This window comes from Oncorhynchus nerka, linkage group LG22 (assembly GCF_034236695.1).
Source record: "Oncorhynchus nerka isolate Pitt River linkage group LG22, Oner_Uvic_2.0, whole genome shotgun sequence".
NCBI lineage: Eukaryota > Metazoa > Chordata > Actinopteri > Salmoniformes > Salmonidae > Oncorhynchus > Oncorhynchus nerka.
Genome location: NC_088417.1, coordinates 67,544,065 through 67,564,046, shown reverse-complemented (window position 1 = coordinate 67,564,046; position 19,982 = coordinate 67,544,065). Strand labels below are relative to the sequence as shown.

The window sequence follows — 19,982 nt, the reverse complement described above, 5'->3', positions numbered from 1 at the left end:
TTATTTGGATATACCAAACTGATCAAGCGATTGCGTTGGAGATTTAACAAGTGTGTGTGTTAATGTACAACGGAGTGGCAAGTATGGAATGAGTTCGTGGGAATTTTAGCCGATAAAAGGTTCCATATGCGACATAATCAATACTGTTTGTAAAGGGAACAATTTCCTCAAGGGGCAATTACACGGAATCGCCGATCTTCGCAGGAGACAATATGTGGGAGCAAGAGGAATTCGAAAAACATTGGAAAAGGGAATTTCCTGACGTGGAAGCACCTAAAATGGATTTAATCTCGGTGGAAGATGTTGAGACAGAGCTAGAAACACGTAAAGCGAATCTCAAAACGCTGCAGCAGGCGCTGTCGGAGGAGAAATTCAAGGTGATATACCTACAGACCACCATCGCTAGACAGAAGAAAAGTTCTGACATGGAAAGATGGGAAGACACTAAAGACGAAAACTTGAATGTTGAACCTATATTATCAAAGACCGAAACAGAAAGGAAATGGGATAATGAAAAAGTAGACGGCGAAAGTATGAAATTGCCTGGTAGTGGAAGCATGAAACTACAGACGCCAGGCAGCAAACCAGAGCCGCCGACCAGGATCAGTAGTAGGACAGGTAAACTTATCCCCCCCGCGCCCCCACGAAAGCCAAGCTTCCAGAAACAAGGGAATGCGATCTCATCAGGGCTCTCTCAAGCTGATGGAAACTGCATCGGCCGCATAATAGGGAAACTGAATTCCGGTACTGATAGCAACAGCAGGGAGGCTAGTGACCATGAATACGAGGATGCTGAGCTCAATGAGAATTTCGTCAAGAGCAACCTGGTGAACACCAAAACGACCACCAGAGACAGCCAGAGGTCGAAACCCTACCCGGACACCCTGTGCCCATTCCGCCAGAGCAGAGATTTCGACTCCAGTGATGATGGGAGGCAGTCTCCTTCCTGCATACCTGCGCCCTTCATTGCATCCCTTACCGGTGGTTCCGGGTGCAGCACTCCAGACAGACGCAGTGAAGGCTACTTGAGCTCCGACCATGAAGACTCCTCTTCAGGTAATGTATTTATTTGCTTGGTCACATCAGTTGGGGTTTACACAGCACTGGAAGGTGTTATTTGTGGAGTCAAAGTTTTATGGCAATGGCACTGATAAGACAATCATGAGAGAATGACTGGTGTTGCACCATCTCTATAACTAGCCAATGGCCTGCACTGTATGACAGTGCATTATAAGTGAACGAGATTGTGGCTGAGAAGTTTGAGTAAAGATTGTTGGAAAGTGTTAACCTTTGCACCAGATTCCACAATAGCAGGTAAAACCACATTGCATCCTTGAAGGAGTTTGTCAATATTTACTCAGGTTGTTGGACTTTATTAGGCAATACTTTGTTCTGGTTTTGTCAGTCACAAGGAATGTTTGACATGGCAGTTCACACATGACTAAATGACTGCAAGGAAAATATCAACTTAACATTTTAATCATTTTACATTTGAGTCATTTAGCAGATGCTCTTATCCAGAGAGACGTAGTTAGTGCATTCATCTTAAGATAGCTAGGCGGGACAACCACACCACAGGCATATGAAGTACATTTTTCCTCAATAATGTAGCTGTCCATAGAGTCAAAGCTAGAAGGTGGGTGAATTGCAAGTGCAATTTCACCACCCGTTTCAATTTTTTTTCTTCACAAAACTATGAAATAACACATGGAATCATGTAGTAACCAAAAATAGAGTTACACAAATCAAAATATATTTTATATTTGACATTCTTCAAAGTAGCAACTATTATCCTTGATGACAGCTTTGCACACAATTGGCATTCTCTCAACCAGCTTCATGAGGTAGTCACCTGGAATGCATTTCAATTAACAGGTGTGCCTTGTTAAAATTGATTTGTGGAGTTTCTTTCCTTAATGTGTTTGAGCCAATCAGTTGTATCGTGACAAAGTAGGGGTGGAATACAGAAGATGGCCCTATTTGGTAAAAGACCAAGTCCACATGTCAAGAATAGTTCAAATAAGCAAAGAGAAACAACAGTCTATCATTACTTTAAGACATGAACGTCAGTCAATCCGGAACTTTTAACGTTTCTTCAAGCGCTATGATAAAACTGGCTCTCATGAGGACCTCCCCAGGAAAGGAAGATCCAGAGTTGCCTCTGCTGCAGAGGATAAGTTAATTAGAGTTACCAGCCTCAGATTGCAGCCCAAATAAATGCTTCACATAGTTCAAGTAACACACATCAAATGTTCAGAGGAGACTGAGTGAATCAGGCCTTCATGGTCAAATTGCTGCAAAGAAACCACTACTAAATAATAAGAGACTTGCTTTGAGTCCAAATTTGCGATTTTTGGTTCCAACTGCCGTGTCCTTGTAAGGGGCGGCAAGTAGCCTCGTGGTTAGAGCGTTGGGACAGTAACCGAAAGGTTGCTGGATCAAATCCACGAGCTGACAAGGTAAAAAATCTCTCATTCTGCTCCGGAACAAAGCAGTTAACACATTGTTCCTCGGTAGGCCTTCATTTTAAATAAGAATTTATTTTTAACTGACTTGGCTAGTTAAATAAAGGTTACACAGGTGAATGGATGTCCTCCGCATGTGTGGTTCCTACTGTGAAGCATGGAGGAGGTGTGGTGGTTCATTGCTGGTGACAGTGTCAGTGATTTATTTAGAATTCAAGGCACATTTAACCAACATGGCTACCACAGCATTCTGTGGCGATACGCCATCTCATCTGGTTTGTGCTTCGTGCGACTATCATTTGTTTTATAACAGGACAATGACCCAACACATCTCCAGGCTGTGTAAGGGCTATTTGACCAAGAAGGAGAGCGATGGAGTGCTGCCTCAGATGACCTAGCCTGCACAATCACCCAACCTCAACCCAATTGAGATGGTTTGGGATGATTTGGACTGCAGAGTGAAGGAAAAGCAACCAATAACTGCTCAGCATATGTGGGAACTCCTTCAAGGCTGTTGGAAAAACATTTCAGGTGAAGCTGGTTGAGAGAATGTCAAGAGTGTACAAAGCAGTCATCAAGGCAAAGGCTGGCTACTTTGAATAACCTCAAATATAAAATATATTTTGATTTGTTTAATACTTAGGGTTACTACATCATTCCATATGTGTGATTTCATAGTGTTGATGTCTTCACTATTATTATACAATGTAGAAAAAATTCAGAAAAACCCTTAAATGTTTTAGGTGTGTCCAAACTTTTGACTTTTAAAAAAATTAAAAGGTGGAGGGGTGAGGTGAGGATAATTATTTAAGATACTGTTTGAAGTTTCAGATGTTTTTGGAAGATGGGCAAGGACTTTGCTGTCCTAGCTTCGGGGGGAACCTGGTTCCACCATTGGGGTACCAGGACCGAGAAGAGCTTGGACTGGGCTGAGTGGGAGCTGCCCTCCCGTAGGGGTGGGAGGGCCAAGAGACCTGAGGTGGCAGAACGGAGTACTCTGGTTGGGGAGTAGGGTTTGAGCATAGCCTGAAAGTAAGAAGGGGCAGTTCTTCTAGAGAGGGGCCGTATCTACAGGTTAGTGCCAAAATAAAGGAAACGCTTGAGTAAATGAGGGATACAAAGTTGAAAGAAGGTGCTTCCACACAGATGTGGTTCCTTAAGTTAATTAAGCAATTAACATCCCATCATGCTTAGGGTCACGTTTCCCATTATTTTGCCATGGCCAGAAGAAGAGATCTCAGTAACTTTGAAAGAGGGGTTTAAAGTGTGTTTCTCTCAATAAGCAGATCTCAACCCAATTGAACACTTATGGGAGGTTCTGGAGTGGCGCCTGAGACAGCATTTTCCACCACCATCAACAAAACACAAAATGATCACATTTCTTGTAAAAGAATGGTGTCACATCCCTGCAATAGAGTTCCAGACACTTGCAGAATCTATGCCAAGGCGCATTGAAGCTGTTCTGGTGGCTCGTCATATTAAGACACTTTATGCTGGTGTTTCTTTTATTTTGGCATTTACCTGTATATAGTTCTATGATGCACATGTATCGAGGGAAGTACCCTAGGAGAGGGACTTAACATGGATGAGTGGTTCATTAGGGATAATGGAGAGAGTGTGCAGCTTCCTCGTCCCTCTAATGACCAGGTGCTAGAGCAATGACAATCTAAATTCTAGCGGCACAATCCAGTCTGGCTCAGACAGAGCATCAGCATGTCCTTTGTGTTTCGCAAACATAACATTCACTTGCAGGAGCAAATGGTTGAATAAGGTGAATAGACAATGAATTCCAATGCACTCTGTGGTCTGTCAGTTAACCAGATGCAGATTTACCTTCAATGTTGATTTCAGTCAATCAGTTATGTTGCTGAGAGGGCTGAGCAGGAAACAGTTAAGAAATAAACTGTCGTAAGTTAGTCATTTTGAGAACAGGTTTCACGAGTCCCGACTTTGAGTGAAAGTGGGCAACTAAGTGGGCTACCAAGTTGTTGAATGACTAAGAAGGTCACTTCAGGTTACTTTTTTTAAAGGACATTATACTTCAGAATGCATAAACATTTTCTTGTGTTCTCTTCTTTTGAAACTCATCTGAAAATCGAGTGAAGCTGAATTTGATCTCTTCGTCTCAATTAGGAAAGCGACAAATCGAGAGAAAAAAAATGATTAGCTTTAAAACTGTTTATATTTTATATACATTTTTTAAATCGCAGGGTAGCCTAGTGGTTAGAGCATTGGACTAGTAACCGAAAGGTTGCAAGTTCAAATCCCCGAGCTGACAAGGTACAAAATCTGTCGTTCTGCCCCTGAACAGGCAGTTAACCACTGTTCCTAGGCCGTCATTGAAAATAAGAATTTGTTCTTAACTGACTTGCCTAGTTAAATAAAGGTAAAATAAATTTTAAAAACATGGGGGTGCGCAGGTGGCTTCGGGCAAGTGAAATTTTGTCCCGAAGAATCAAATTGAATTAAAAGTTGTCTATGGTTTCTTTTATTTGTTATGTGCATTAGCGACTCGCAACAAAAAATAAACCTAGCCAAGTGATCACAGTTCTTTTCCCTCCATTACATGCAATTTTTATCCGACCATTCCCTCTACACACACGCACGCTCTGCACACCTCCCATTAGGCCTACAGAAATTACTGCCTTTAAAAACTAACTGTTGGGATACATTTCTTGACAAATCACGACATCTTTATCGCAAATTCAAAATGGACTGGTTGATTTAAAGTAGGGGAATATGCGTTCCAACCACGGTTTGGATTAATACATTTGTCTCGTCTATTTAAAGCTTTTTTGCGAACCGCTAGAGTGTGCCATTTTAGAATAGATTACATTGATAACTCCCCCTAAACCTAGGCAGTTTCCAGACTGAAATATGCAACAAAAACATTGTTTTGATGAAGGCAAATTGCTTCTTCATTAGTCTAGGGTTTAACAAAAGCCTGCCCACCAAGTTTTTAAGCTGAGCTCACAAATCAAACACAGGGCAAAAGAAAACAAACTCCTCCACATGTGGGTTTCTATTGGTTAGAAAATGAAATAATTGTAGCTTTCTAATGTTGTTAACTGTATGTCTCAACTGCCATTATTAAGGGAATCCCTGTTGAAACAGGAGTAAACGATGAACATTGATATTGATGAGGAAGATGCACCTGTTTTCAGTAGTGCGCGTTGTGGCACAAATGGCATTTGCAGTCTTTTATTTAACTAAGGCAAGTCAGTTAAGAACAAATTCTTATTTACAATGATGGCCTTGGAACAGTGGGTTAACTGCCTTGTTCAGGGGCAGAACGACAGATTTTTTACCTTGTCAGCTCGGGGATTCGATCACGCAACCTTTTAGTTACTGGCCCAACGCTCTAACCACTAGACTACCTGCCACCCCTGTTAGTGGTAGTTTTGTGATAACTGCACTGTGAATATCATTTTGTGGATCATTTGTAATTAAAAAAAAAACATTTTTTTAGGGATCTCAATGACCTCACCAACCCATTCTATATTAACCCCCAAAAATGATTTATCTAGTGTAATGTTACTGTATTTTAGCTAACAATTATTACATCTATGAATATGGTTGTCTACACTTACAGGATTAGGAGCTAGCTAGTTACCTTGGACGTTTCTTGGACGATCTGATGAGAATCTGAGGAAGATCTCTCTGATCTTAAAAGCTAGTCTAGGCAGTGCGCCACTGCTAAATGAATATAGGGGAAACACTTCCAGATGAATGGTATGGGACTTGGGACCAAGCCATCAGACCATAGAGTTCTGCTCATTCCTGTCACTTGTCTTTTTCAGAGAAAATGAGGTCAGTTGGATTCCAGTCACTCTCTTTGATAAGATGCATGATTTCCATGGTAATTCACACCTTGGCTGAGGTTATATTTCACCTCAAAAGGTGGTGAGAAGAGGATTTGCATCTGCTTCGAGTTCCCTGCCTGTTAGACTTCCTCTGTTCTTCATGAGCAATGACAAACTAACAACAATAATGACAAAAGCTACATCCAACTCCCATCTCTACTTTTATGTGTACTATACGTTTGACACCATGACGTTGCATGTTGTTTTGGTTAACCTAATGCAATTAGAGAGGGGGTGAACTCCGCACCGTGGCTGCTGTACTTCTAACAGCAGGGTTCCTTTGGAAGAGTGGAGAACAAACCTATCTTTGTCACGTTGCTGGAGATTAATTTTATATCACGTTTGTCTCCTTATTCACGTCTCTCTCCTCTCAGAAATGCAGGGCCTGTCGAGGCCCGTCCTGCTTAGCTGGTATGCCGACAACACAGCCAGCTGTTACCCAATGTAACGTGTGTGTCTATGGAATATGTTTTTGTACTTTGCCTACATGTGGTGTGTGTGTCTGGCCCTGACAGCTCAGTACAGTAGGCTATACTACATTGAGCTGAGGCTGCTGTCCTCTGAGCAACATACACCCTCCATTTCCCCACATAGGATAATTGATGTGGCTTATGTCATTATTTAGTCCCTTTGTAAGGAGACTGACTTAAAATGAGATATTTCCCATTTATTTCAGCCATTTAGAGAATGTGCTTAAATATGGAAGTCAAGCTGTTTGGCTATTAACTCAGACTGTTAGTGCCTGTTCTCAACGGCCTATCTGTGGTGTTACCTTGGTGATCAGCGTGTCATCTTGGCAGCCAGGCAGGCAGGATGTGTGTTTGTGGGGAAATGAAACACACAATAGCTTGTGCCGAAGGTGTGAACAATAAGTATAGGCTCACGCTCTAAACTGCTGAGCTCAAGTGAAGAGTTTGTAATGAGGAGAGAAGCCGGGCTAGAATGTGGATTTTGAAAGGGTAAATCCATTTGAATTCCATCACTTTTTGACAGCATCCATTTGATTAAAACAACTTTCCATACATGTTTGCCCATGGAAGAAGTGGTTAGAAAGGGACTTTTTTGACCTGAATGCCAAAACATTCACGAGATAAGTGCTCAAAGTTGACCAACTTTGCATACCCCACCATACCATGAGACATCAATGTCTTCATCACTGGAAAAGATGAAAGGCTTAGTTTGATATAATTTAAATCTTACAAACAGGGTTGTCAACTTATTTTACAATTTTCTTGGAGACATAAAAAATAAAAAAATTAAATGGACATTTTGGAATCCTTTAAAGGTGCTACACCTAGAATTTCCCTGAATTGCGCCCCAATGAGGAAGCTAGATGAATTGCAATAGCACTTGGTTGCATTCAGAACAAATATCGCCCCTCGCCCACATTCCATTTCCTATAATATGGCTTAGACTCACGCTTGAGCCTTTTACTCAAGGTTTTGAACCACCAGCTTCAAACAGCTGTAAAAATGATGTTTTTATGTTATTGAAAATAATTTTGCAGTGATTTAGATGGTACAATGATTCTCTACATTGTTTGTTCGCTCAATTTCAGTTTGTAAGAAAACAAAGTAAAATTTTAGCAACCAGGAAATGAGAGGTATTTCTATATTGGCCACTCAACCTGATTTCCACTAGATTTTGATTTGATTTGATCTCTTTTAGTCCTCACTTGGACTAATCTTCCAAGAGTCCTTAAACATTAAAATACAATTTATAATATGAACACATTTTCACATAACACACTGTTACAGACATAATACACTAACATATTGACCCGATAAATAGTCTAAAAATATATTTTGATTCTTCATCTACCATAGTCCAGCACAACTTTCCTGTGTATTATATTTAAATGGTTTTAAGGGTTTCTGGTTTGCTCAGTTCAATTATTCAATTTCTTTATTGCTCTATATCGAAATGTTATTTTTCCCATATCTCTTTTCTGTCTGGATAGCACAGATGGTGGACAATAGATTACTAGTATTTACTGAATGTCTGTCTCTTACCAACTGAGTAGAGTTTGACTGTTTTTAAATGGTGTATATTAAATAAAATAATGTTTTTTTGTATTTCTGGGAACAGCATAGCGAAGTAAAAAAAATGATCCATAAGATCATAACCTGTAGATTTACCATCGGGTAATGACTTCAATAGATTTAACACTTCCTATTGACACCATTTGTAGACTAAAGGAGCAGGTCTTGTTGCTCATAATATGATCATCAATCCATTGGACAATAGCTTGTTAGGAAAAATGTGTGTTTACATTATTGCTCAGTAAATCAAATATCTTTGTAAAAAAATCTGCAAAATGATTGACACTATCAGCTGGTTTTGTTATTGTTCTCCTGCCAACCTCCACACTAGATGGGCATGATGAGAAAGATGTACCAAGTAAGCCCTTAACTGTATTCCATACTTTTTATTTATTTTTTAGAATCATTTTTCCAATCAATGAAAGCATTGTTTTAAAATAACGTTTTTTCCCCTTGCGATTTAATTTAACTGCATAAACACAATGTTCTATAATTCTGATCAGATTTGGCTGCTTAGACTTTCTACATATTTCTTTGAGAAAAAGCTTCACCCAGTTCATCAATCAATGGAGATGGACATGCCCCAACTGTACACTTTCTTACTGGGGGCATGATGGTCCATTACCTCATTGAGCAAATCAATAAAACATTCTGTAGCATGATTTAAATCATCCTCTAGATAAATCAGCTCCCAGGGTACAGCAGCCAAATCATTTTGAAATAGTTCATGATTAAATGTTTACATATTTCTCTTGACCACAATCCTTGGGAGTTTCTTTGGAACCTTGGTGTTTATGGTTATGGTCACAATATTATGGTCTGTCCAGCCCACTGGCATTGATCTGGCTTTTAAGCATTGCAATAGTATATTACAGAAGATCAGATCAATGCATGTATCTGAACGATGACGCATCTTAGTTGATGATCTAGTAGTATCATTAACCATATGCCGAGAACTGTGGTTTTGAAAAAAATCTCATCAATTTTGTTCTATTCATATTATTATGATCCTTGCAATTTATATTAAAATCTCGCAAAATAATTACATCTCTGTTGCTATCTGTGGTCTTAAGCTGAATCAACTTTGAAAGACTGTTATACCAGTAGGAAATCTTAAAAACACTAAGATTGATTTTGGTTTGGACAACATTGTCTCAAGGGACAAATATGTTTTTTCTCTTCTGGATAGGAAGAGATAGGACACCTTAGAGCTAGGAGGTCAATACACACAACCTACCAATATGGCTGCCTGGTGAGGCAGATGTACTTGAGCCCATAGAGTCTCTATTTGACATACATTAAGGACATCCATCTTAAAAGGTATATGATTCTGAATGTACAGTGCTGCACCCCCACCATTCCTGTCTCTTCTCAGTAGACTATATCCATGAATGTTTATTTGCCCATCATTTACAGATGCATCTCAATGCGTTTTGGTCAAAGCCAAAATATAATTATTTATGTTGACCAAGTTAAAAAGCTCATGTATTTTGTTAGGAAGGGCTACATACATCCAGATAGGACACCGTAGAGCCACTGGAGTCCCGATACAGTTGCCCAATGATGTAAAGTTTAACCATCACCATGGAGACTTTTTGACTCGGGCAACGCTTTTCCTTCATGATGGGATAAAAATCATTCATTCCAAAATCAGTGTTTCTGAGTTTTCTACCCCTGCTCTTTGTCATTTCCTTTTGCTTAAATTTGTCAAAACGTGCAATAATAGCCTGTGACTTATTCCCAGAGGCCTTACCCATTCTATGGACTCTGGAGAAAGTGACATTGCACACAACATCAGTGGGCAGTTTTAGTTGAGTTGACATAAAGTCTCGGACAGTATCCTCACAGCCTCTGCTGTTGTCATTCTCCGGTATCCCTGTAAATATTAGATTGTCCCGCGTTGATCGACACTGTATATCAAGCAAGGTTTCTTTAAGCTGTTTGTTCTCCCTTGGCTCCACCTCCACCTTGCCATGAATAGAGTCTACAGTACCTTTCAGCTCTGTGTTCTCTTTCCTTAGATCATCAATTTGACATTGGCTGAATTCTAGACTGGCACATAATGCATTGATAACACATCTACAAAGTCAAAACAACTTTACCATTTTGACAACAGATGCCGCTCAGGCGGGAGAAAGCAATAGGCAGATATCACAGCCAATCACAAAACTGGCATGTAAGTAATACTGTGAAACAGTCATTCCGCTATTACTGCAGATGCAGTATATTATGGACATTTTCTGAAATAACAATTTAAAAAATCTTATGTATAGCACCTTTTTAACATCAATTACCTAAACTTGTGAACTAAATTTGTTTTCATATACGCATATGTTGCAGCTTAGACCCTATTCTACATCATCTGAGGTTTTTGTGCTATGCCCTCAATTGGTTGAGACACAACATGCTCTTGAATACAGGGTGGGTGGCATTTCAATCATAGAAATATAACCATAGAATGGATCTATCCCTTCAGACCACTGACGTTTAGAATGCTACACCATTTACATTTTTATTGAATTGCAATTTTAACATCCTAATTACTACTGTAAAGATGGCCGCCGGTCCACCCACTGTCATCGTAAATGGTCACGTCTGTTCTATTAGCGATTTATTATTGCAATAGGTTTCCTATTATCTCAACAGTGTGAAAGTTAGAGGCACAAAGATCATACCCTAAGACATGCTAACCTTCCACCATTACCAATAACAGAGGAAGTTAGCATTTTTGGGGGGATATGATATTTATGCCTCTGACTTTCTCACTCATCATGGTTCACTATTGATTGAGGATTATCCATAATCATGGTAACATCCACATTCATGTAGAACTGTTCAGAAACATTATTTTCTAATTTACAATAAAAGTGACTCCAAATTGACACATTATTTACCATTGATTTCTATAGTGCACAACCAAACAAACTGCAAATGGATCCAACAAGTTTCTAGTCACAATGATTTGGGCATTGCGTCCTAGGAATATGGGACCAAATACTAAACTTTTGACTACTTTAATACACAAGGCAATTTCTCCAAAAACGTATGACACCTTCAAATGGGGAGATGAGATACATAAAGTGCTTTCATTTCTAAATGGTAAAACATATGAAACATTTGATCTCAAATCCAAACTGAGTTTTGAGCTAAATTGTAAGCTTCACTGTCCAAATAAATACATAGGGGACTCTGTATATCTGATGTGTGTGTGTGTGTCATCTGACTTGCTGCTCTTTGTGTGTGTGCCAGGGGTGGTAGAGGAGTGGTCTTCTCCCTGAGGGGGATGAATTGCTTAGTTGTTACAGGAACCCAAGGGTGGGGGTGGGGGGGGGGGGGTCACCGAGTTACTGAACGTATCAGGAATCCGCCAAACAGCCCATCAAAATGTTTGAACCTTTATTTAACTAGGCAAGTTAAGAACACATTCTTATTTACAATGACGGACAAACCCGGACGACACTGGGCCAATTGTGTGCTGCCCTATGGGCCAATCACAGCCGGATGTGATACAGCCAGGATACGAACCAGGGGCTGTAGTTCACTGAGATGGAGTGCCTTAGACCGCTGCGCCACTCGGGAGCTCATAATCAAACTACTAAAAGATGAACTACCAAGCTGTCTTTGCTACTGTTTAGACCACATATTTGTAGACTTGGGGTATGGAGTAAAGACAACTTCTCTTGTAAAAGTCATATTTCCATATTTCATAACCATGCCTTAAAGTTTTTAGGGTGAGTTTGTTTTCATATCTTTGCTTTGATATTGTGTGATGGCAGAAGCAGTCAGACACTTCCTCTTTTTTAAAGAACAAAGTGTGGTTTCCAGTCAGCCAACTGATTTCTCAAGTCACTGATTTAATCTAATACATAGACGGTCCCATACATGCGCGCCCCGCCCCCCCCTCCCCACACACACACACTGTGACACGCACATAGTCACACAGTGGCTCATTGTGCTATCGGGTTTTAATAGCGGGGCAACAGGGCCCCCTTTTCTTCTCTCTGCCTCCCACGGATCTGAAATCAGAGAAACAACGGCTGTTGCTGATTGGCTGCCTGCTCCGGCTGCCATGGAGACCCTGGTGAGGTGCTAGATATGTGGTGGCGGGTTGCTGTGGTGTTTTGTGGGAGCTGGCTTGTGTGTCTCTACTCTGTGGACTAGGCCCTCATAGAGCAGCTCATTCAGCCCTCACACACACACACACACACAGAGCTCTCAAATATGACTTAACTAATTTCCTCTTAATGACTGAGAACTCTTCACGGAGATGGTTATGAACTTTGGTTCTACATAGAGAATTCATTTTATATTGGAATTCAACTGTGCAACTGCGTTACTGTGCAACCTGCGATCTATCCAACTATGAGGAAGCACTTGGAAGCACTGTCAGAACAGCATCACTTATGTATAAAAGTGAAAGGTAAAGTTGAAATGTTCTCCACAGGGCTCTACAGTGAGACCATTTTTCTCGCATATGCTCCTATTTTGCTGTGCGATTTGTAATTTCAATTTAGGAGCACCAGTGCGTTAAGAAAAGTGGCGGAAGAGAACCACTTGAATCCAATCAAATGATTGATGCTCATATCAGCATGTGATGCTGACAATAGCATTTTTTTCGTAAATTTTTTTTTTCATGTTCATTCTACACATTTGAAATACATGGACTTTTTTCACAGTAGTTACATGGCAAGAATATACAGTGCCTTCAGAAAGTATTCACACCCTTGGGACTTTTCCCACATTTTGTTGTGTTACAGCCTGAATTTAAAATGGATTAAATTAAGGTTTTTGGTCACTGTCCTGCACACTACCCCATAATGTCAAAGTGGATATGTTTTTTAATTTGACAAATTATAAAAAATGAAAAGCTGAAATTTCTTCATTAAATCAGTGGCTATTTTAATATATATATATATACACAGTGCCTTGCGAAAGTATTCGGCCCCCTTGAACTTTGCGACCTTTTGCCACATTTCAGGCTTCAAACATAAAGATATAAAACTGTATTATTTTGTGAAGAAACAACAACAAGTGGGACACAATCATGAAGTGGAATGACATTTATTGGATATTTCAAACTTTTTTAACAAATCAAAAACTGAAAAATTGGGCGTGCAAAATTATTCAGCCCCCTTAAGTTAATACTTTGTAGCGCCACCTTTTGCTGTGATTACAGCAGTAAGTCGCTTGGGGTATGTCTATCAGTTTTGCACATCGAGAGACTGAATTTTTTTCCCATTCCTCCTTGCAAAACAGCTCGAGCTCAGTGAGGTTGGATGGAGAGCATTTGTGAACAGCAGTTTTCAGTTCTTTCCACAGATTCTCGATTGGATTCAGGTCTGGACTTTGACTTGGCCATTCTAACACCTGGATATGTTTATTTTTGAACCATTCCATTGTAGATTTTGCTTTATGTTTTGGATCATTGTCTTGTTGGAAGACAAATCTCCGTCCCAGTCTCAGGTCTTTTGCAGACTCCATCAGGTTTTCTTCCAGAATGGTCCTGTATTTGGCTCCATCCATCTTCCCATCAATGTTAACCATCTTCCCTGTCCCTGCTGAAGAAAAGCAGGCCCAAACCATGATGCTGCCACCACCATGTTTGACAGTGGGGATCTTGCCACTCTTCCATAAAGGCCAGATTTGTGCAATATACGACTGATTGTTGTCCTATGGACAGAGTGTCCCACCTCAGCTGTAGATCTCTGCAGTTCATCCAGAGTGATCATGGGCCTCTTGGCTGCATCTCTGATCAGTCTTCTCCTTGTATGAGCTGAAAGTTTAGAGGGACGGCCAGGTCTTGGTAGATTTGCAGTGGTCTGATACTCCTTCCATTTCAATATTATCGCTTGCACAGTGCTCCTTGGGATGTTTAAAGCTTGGGAAATCTTTTTGTATCCAAATCCGGCTTTAAACTTCTTCACAACAGTATCTCGTACCTGCCTGGTGTGTTCCTTGTTCTTCATGATGCTCTCTGCGCTTTTAACGGACCTCTGAGACTCATAGTGCAGGTGCATTTATACGGACACTTGATTACACACAGGTGGATTGTATTTATCATCATTAGTCATTTAGGTCAACATTGGATCATTCAGAGATCCTCACTGAACTTCTGGAGAGAGTTTGCTGCACTGAAAGTAAAGGGGCTGAATAATTTTTCACGCCCGATTTTTCAGTTTTTGATTTGTTAAAAAAGTTTGAAATATCCAATAAATGTCGTTCCACTTCATGATTGTGTCCCACTTGTTGTTGTTTCTTCACAAAATAATACAGTTTTATATCTTTACGTTTGAAGCCTGAAATGTGGCAAAAGGTCGCAAAGTTCAAGGGGCCCGAATACTTTCGCAAGGCACTATATATATATATATATATATATATATATATATATATATATATATCTATATATATATATATATAATTCTTGGTGGGGCAAAAAAAAGTGGCAAAGCCACAACACTAAACAACACATTAATTGCACTATAACGGTGACAAATAGTGCCCACAAACTGTTAGGGCCTACATAAAGCTGTCCCAACATCTTAGCACTGCTACACCTGGAGCCTTGTCTGGCAGCAGAGCCTTGTCTGGCCACAAAACAGTTCATTCAGCCTCATTTACTGCCTTTTTAAAACAATATACAGTTGAAGTCAGAAGTTTAAATACACTTAGGTTGGAGTCATTAACTCATTTTTCAAACACTCCACAAATTCCTTGTTAACAAACTAGAGTTTTGGCAAGTCTGTTAGGACATCTACTTTGCATGACAAGTAATTTTTCCAACGCTTGTTTACAGACATTATTTCACTGTATCACAATTCCAGGGGATCAGAAGTTTACATACACTAAGTTGACTGTGTCTTTAAACAGCTTGGAAATTCCAGAAAATGATGTCATTGCTTCAGAAGCCTCTGATAGGCTAATTGACATAATTTGAGTCAATTGGAGGTGTACCTGTGGATGTATTTCAAGGCCTACCATCACTCAGTGCCTCTGCTTGACATGGGAAAATCAAAAGGAATCAGCCAAGACCTCAGAAAGAAATTGTAGACCTCCACAAGTCTGGTTCATCCTTGGGAGCAATTTCCAAACACCTGAATGTACCACGTTCATCTGTACAAACAATAGTACGCAAGCATAAACCCCATGGGACCACGCAGTCGTCATACCGCTCAGGAAGGAGACGCGTTCTGTCTCCTAGAGATGTGCTCTTTCCGCACCAAAGTACGCTCATCAATCCCAGAACAACAGCAAAGGACCCTGTGAAGATGCTGGAGGAAAAATGTACAAAAGTATCTATATCCACAGTAAAACGAGTCCTATATCGACATAACCTGAAAGGCCGCTCAGCAAGGAAGAAGCCATTGCTCCTAAACCGCCATAAAAAAGGCAGACTACGGTTTGCTACTGCAGATGGGGACAAAGACTGTACTTTTTGGAGAAATGTCCTCTGGTCTGACAAAACAAAAATAGATCTGTTTTGCCATAATGACCTTCGTTATGTTTGGAGGAAAAAGGGTGAGGCTTGCAAGCCGAAGAACATCATCCCAACCGTGAAGCACGGGGGTGGCAGCATTATGTTGTGGGGGGTGCTATGCTGCAGGAGGGACTGGTGCCCTTCACATCATGAGGAAGGAAAATGATGTGGATATATTGAAGCAACATCTCAAGACATCAGTTAAAGTTAAAGCTTGGTCACAAATGGGTCTTCCAAATGGACAATGACCCCAAGCATACTTCCAAAGTTGTGACAAAATTGCTTAAGGACAACGAAGTCTAGGTATAGGAGTGGCCATCACAAAGCCCTGATCTCAATCCCATAGAACATTTGTGGGTAGAACTGAAAAAGCATATGTGAACAAGGAGGCCTACAAACCTGACTCAGTTACACAAGCTCTGTCAGGAGGAATGGGCCAAAATTCACCCAACTTATTGCGGACAGCTTGTGGAAGTTTACCCAAAACTTTTGACCCAAATTAAACAATTTAAAGGCAATGCTACCAAACACTCAATTAGTATATGTAAACTTACAGCCCACTGGGAATGTGATGAAAGAAATAAAAGCTGAAATAAATCATTCTCTCAACTGTTATTTTCACATTTCACATTCTTAAAATAAAGTGGTGATCCTAACTGACGTAAGACAGGGGATTTTTACTAGGATTAAATGTCAGGAATTGTGAAACTGAGTTTAAATGTAGTTTGCTATGGTGTATGTAAACTTCCAACTTCAACTGTAGCTCATTTGCGTAACTCAATTATTTATATATATGTTTTTAAGTTTTCAAACATATGTGACCTGTATTAATGCCAAAATAGCATGCAAAACAGGCAGATGAATCTCTGAATTTGAAACACAGATTCACCTACAAAGACCAGGTAGGTTTTCCAATGCCTTGCAAAGATGTGTAGATTGGTACATGGGTAAAACAAAATAAAGCAGACATTGAACACATCCCTTTTGAGTTATTAATTACATTTTGGATGGTGTATCAATACACCCAGTCACGACAAAGATCCTTCCTAACACAGTTGCTGGAGAGGAAGGAAACCGCTCAGGGTTTTCACCATGAGGCCAATGGTAATTTTAAAACCGTTAAGAGTTTAATTTCTGTGATATGAGAACTGAGGATGGATCAACAACATTGTAGTTACTCTGCAACCTAATTGACAGAGTGAAAAGAAGGAAGCCTGTACAGAATACAAATATTCCTAAACATGTATCCTGTTTACAAGGCACGATATGAATTCTGCAAAAAATGTGGCAAAGCAATTGTCTTTTTGTAAAGAATACAACATTTTATATTTTGGTCCAACACAACACATTACTGAGTACCACTCCATATTTTCAAGCATAGGGCTGGCTACATAATGTTATGGGTATGCTTGTAATCGTTAAGAACTGGGGAGTTTTTCAGAATATTTAAAAACAATTAAATTGCACTAAGCACAGGCAAAATCCTAGAGGAAAACTTGGTTGTCGGTCTTCCACCATACACTGCGAGATCAATTCACCTTAACAATAACCTAAAGCACAAGGCCAAATCTACACCGGAGTTGCTATCAAGAATACAGTGAGTGTTCGAGTGGCTGAGTTACTGTTTTTTACTTAAATCTATTAAATGGTTGTTTTGCAATGATCAACCAATTTGACTGAGCTTGAAGAATTTTGAAAATAATAATGAAATGTTTTTGCACAATCCCAGTGTGGAATGGTCTTAGACTTACCCAGAAAGACTCTGTAATCAGCTGTAATGGCTTCCAAAGGTGCTTCTACAAAGTATTGAATCAGGGGTATGAATACCTATGTAAATTAGATTGCAAAACACCAGTCTCAACGTCAACAGTGAAGTGGTAACTCCGGGAGGCTGGCCTTCTAGGCAGAGTTCCTCTGTCCAGCATCTGTGTTCTTTAGCCCATGTTAATCTTTTATTTTTATTGGCCAGTCTGAGATATGGCTTTTTCTTTGCAACTCTGCCTAGAAGGCCAGCATCCCGGAGTCGCCTCTTACATTTAACATTTACATTTAAGTCATTTAGCAGACGCTCTTATCCAGAGCGACTTACAAATTGGTGCGTTCACCTTAAGACATCCAGTGACACAGCCACTTTACAATAGTGCATCTAAATCTAGTAAGGGGGGGGGGTGAGAAGGATTACTTTATCCTATCCTAGGTATTCCTGAAAGAGGTGGGGTTTCAGGTGTCTCCGGAAGGTGGTGATTGACTCCGCTGTCCTGGCGTCGTGAGGGAGTTTGTTCCACCATTGGGGGGACAGAGCAGCGAACAGTTTTGACTGGGCTGCGCGGGAACTGTACTTCCTCAGTGGTAGGGAGGCGAGCAGGCCAGAGGTGGATGAACGCAGTGCCCTTGTTTGGGTGTAGGGCCTGATCAGAGCCTGGAGGTACTGAGGTGCCGTTCCCCTCACAGCTCCGTAGGCAAGCACCATGGTCTTGTAGCGGATGCGAGCTTCAACTGGAAGCCAGTGGAGAGAGCGGAGGAGCGGGGTGACGTGAGAGAACTTGGGAAGGTTGAACACCAGACGGGCTGCGGCGTTCTGGATGAGTTGTAGGGGTTTAATGGCACAGGCAGGGAGCCCAGCCAACAGCGAGTTGCAGTAATCCAGACGGGAGATGACAAGTGCCTGGATTAGGACCTGCGCCGCTTCCTGTGTGAGGCAGGGTCGTACTCTGCGGATGTTGTAGAGCATGAACCTACAAGAACGGGCCACCGCCTTGATGTTAGTTGAGAACGACAGGGTGTTGTCCAGGATCACGCCAAGGTTCTTAGCGCTCTGGGAGGAGGACACAGTGGAGTTGTCAACCGTGATGGCGAGATCATGGAACGGGCAGTCCTTCCCCGGGAGGAAGAGCAGCTCCGTCTTGCCGAGGTTCAGCTTGAGGTGGTGATCCGTCATCCACACTGATATGTCTGCCAGACATGCAGAGATGCGATTCGCCACCTGGTCATCAGAAGGGGGAAAGGAGAAGATTAATTGTGTGTCGTCTGCATAGCAATGATAGGAGAGACCATGTGAGGTTATGACAGAGCCAAGTGACTTGGTGTATAGCGAGAATAGGAGAGGGCCTAGAACAGAGCCCTGGGGGACGCCAGTGGTGAGAGCGCGTGGTGAGGAGACAGATTCTCGCCCTTGCCACCTGGTAGGAGCGACCTGTCAGGTAGGACGCAATCCAAGCGTGGGCCGCGCCGGAGATGCCCAACTCTGAGAGGGTGGAGAGGAGGATCTGATGGTTCACAGTATCGAAGGCAGCCGATAGGTCTAGAAGGATGAGAGCAGAGGAGAGAGAGTTAGCTTTAGCAGTGCGGAGCGCCTCCGTGATACAGAGAAGAGCAGTCTCAGTTGAATGACTAGTCTTGAAACCTGACTGATTTGGATCAAGAAGGTCATTCTGAGAGAGATAGCGGGAGAGCTGGCCAAGGACGGCACGTTCAAGAGTTTTGGAGAGAAAAGAAAGAAGGGATACTGGTCTGTAGTTGTTGACATCGGAGGGATCGAGTGTAGGTTTTTTCAGAGGGGGTGCAACTCTCGCTCTCTTGAAGACGGAAGGGACGTGGCCAGCGGTCAGGGATGAGTTGATGAGCGAGGTGAGGTAAGGGAGAAGGTCTCCGGAAATGGTCTGGAGAAGAGAGGAGGGGATAGGGTCAAGCGGGCAGGTTGTTGGGCGGCCGGCCGTCACAAGACGCGAGATTTCATCTGGAGAGAGAGGGGAGAAAGAGGTCAGAGCACAGGGTAGGGCAGTGTGAGCAGAACCAGCGGAGTCGTTTGACTTAGCAAACGAGGATCGGATGTCGTCGACCTTCTTTTCAAAATGGTTGACGAAGTCATCTGCAGAGAGGGAGGAGGAGGTGGCAAAGAGCTTCCTATGGTTAGAGGCAGATGCTTGGAATTTAGAGTGGTAGAAAGTGGCTTTAGCAGCAGAGACAGAAGAGGAAAATGTAGAGAGGAGGGAGTGAAAGGATGCCAGGTCCGCAGGGAGGCGAGTTTTCCTCCATTTCCGCTCGGCTGCCCGGAGCCCTGTTCTGTGAGCTCGCAATGAGTCGTCGAGCCACGGAGCGGGAGGGGAGGACCGAGCCGGCCTGGAGGATAGGGGACATA

The 19,982-nt window shown here is 41.5% G+C and overlaps 1 protein-coding gene across 2 annotated transcripts in view; it reads left to right on the top strand.

Moving 5' to 3' along the window:
- LOC115105535 (active breakpoint cluster region-related protein-like) overlaps window positions 1–19,982 on the top strand; it is a 250,947-nt gene continuing 230,965 nt past the window's right edge. The window contains exon 1 of one of the 2 annotated variants that reach the window (XM_065007331.1): window positions 1–1,056. In XM_065007331.1, the coding sequence (XP_064863403.1) occupies window positions 213–1,056 (844 nt within the window). In that variant the 5' untranslated portion in view covers window positions 1–212. The remainder of the gene's footprint in view (window positions 1,057–19,982) is intronic. The other variant, XM_065007332.1, reaches the window with a different exon arrangement.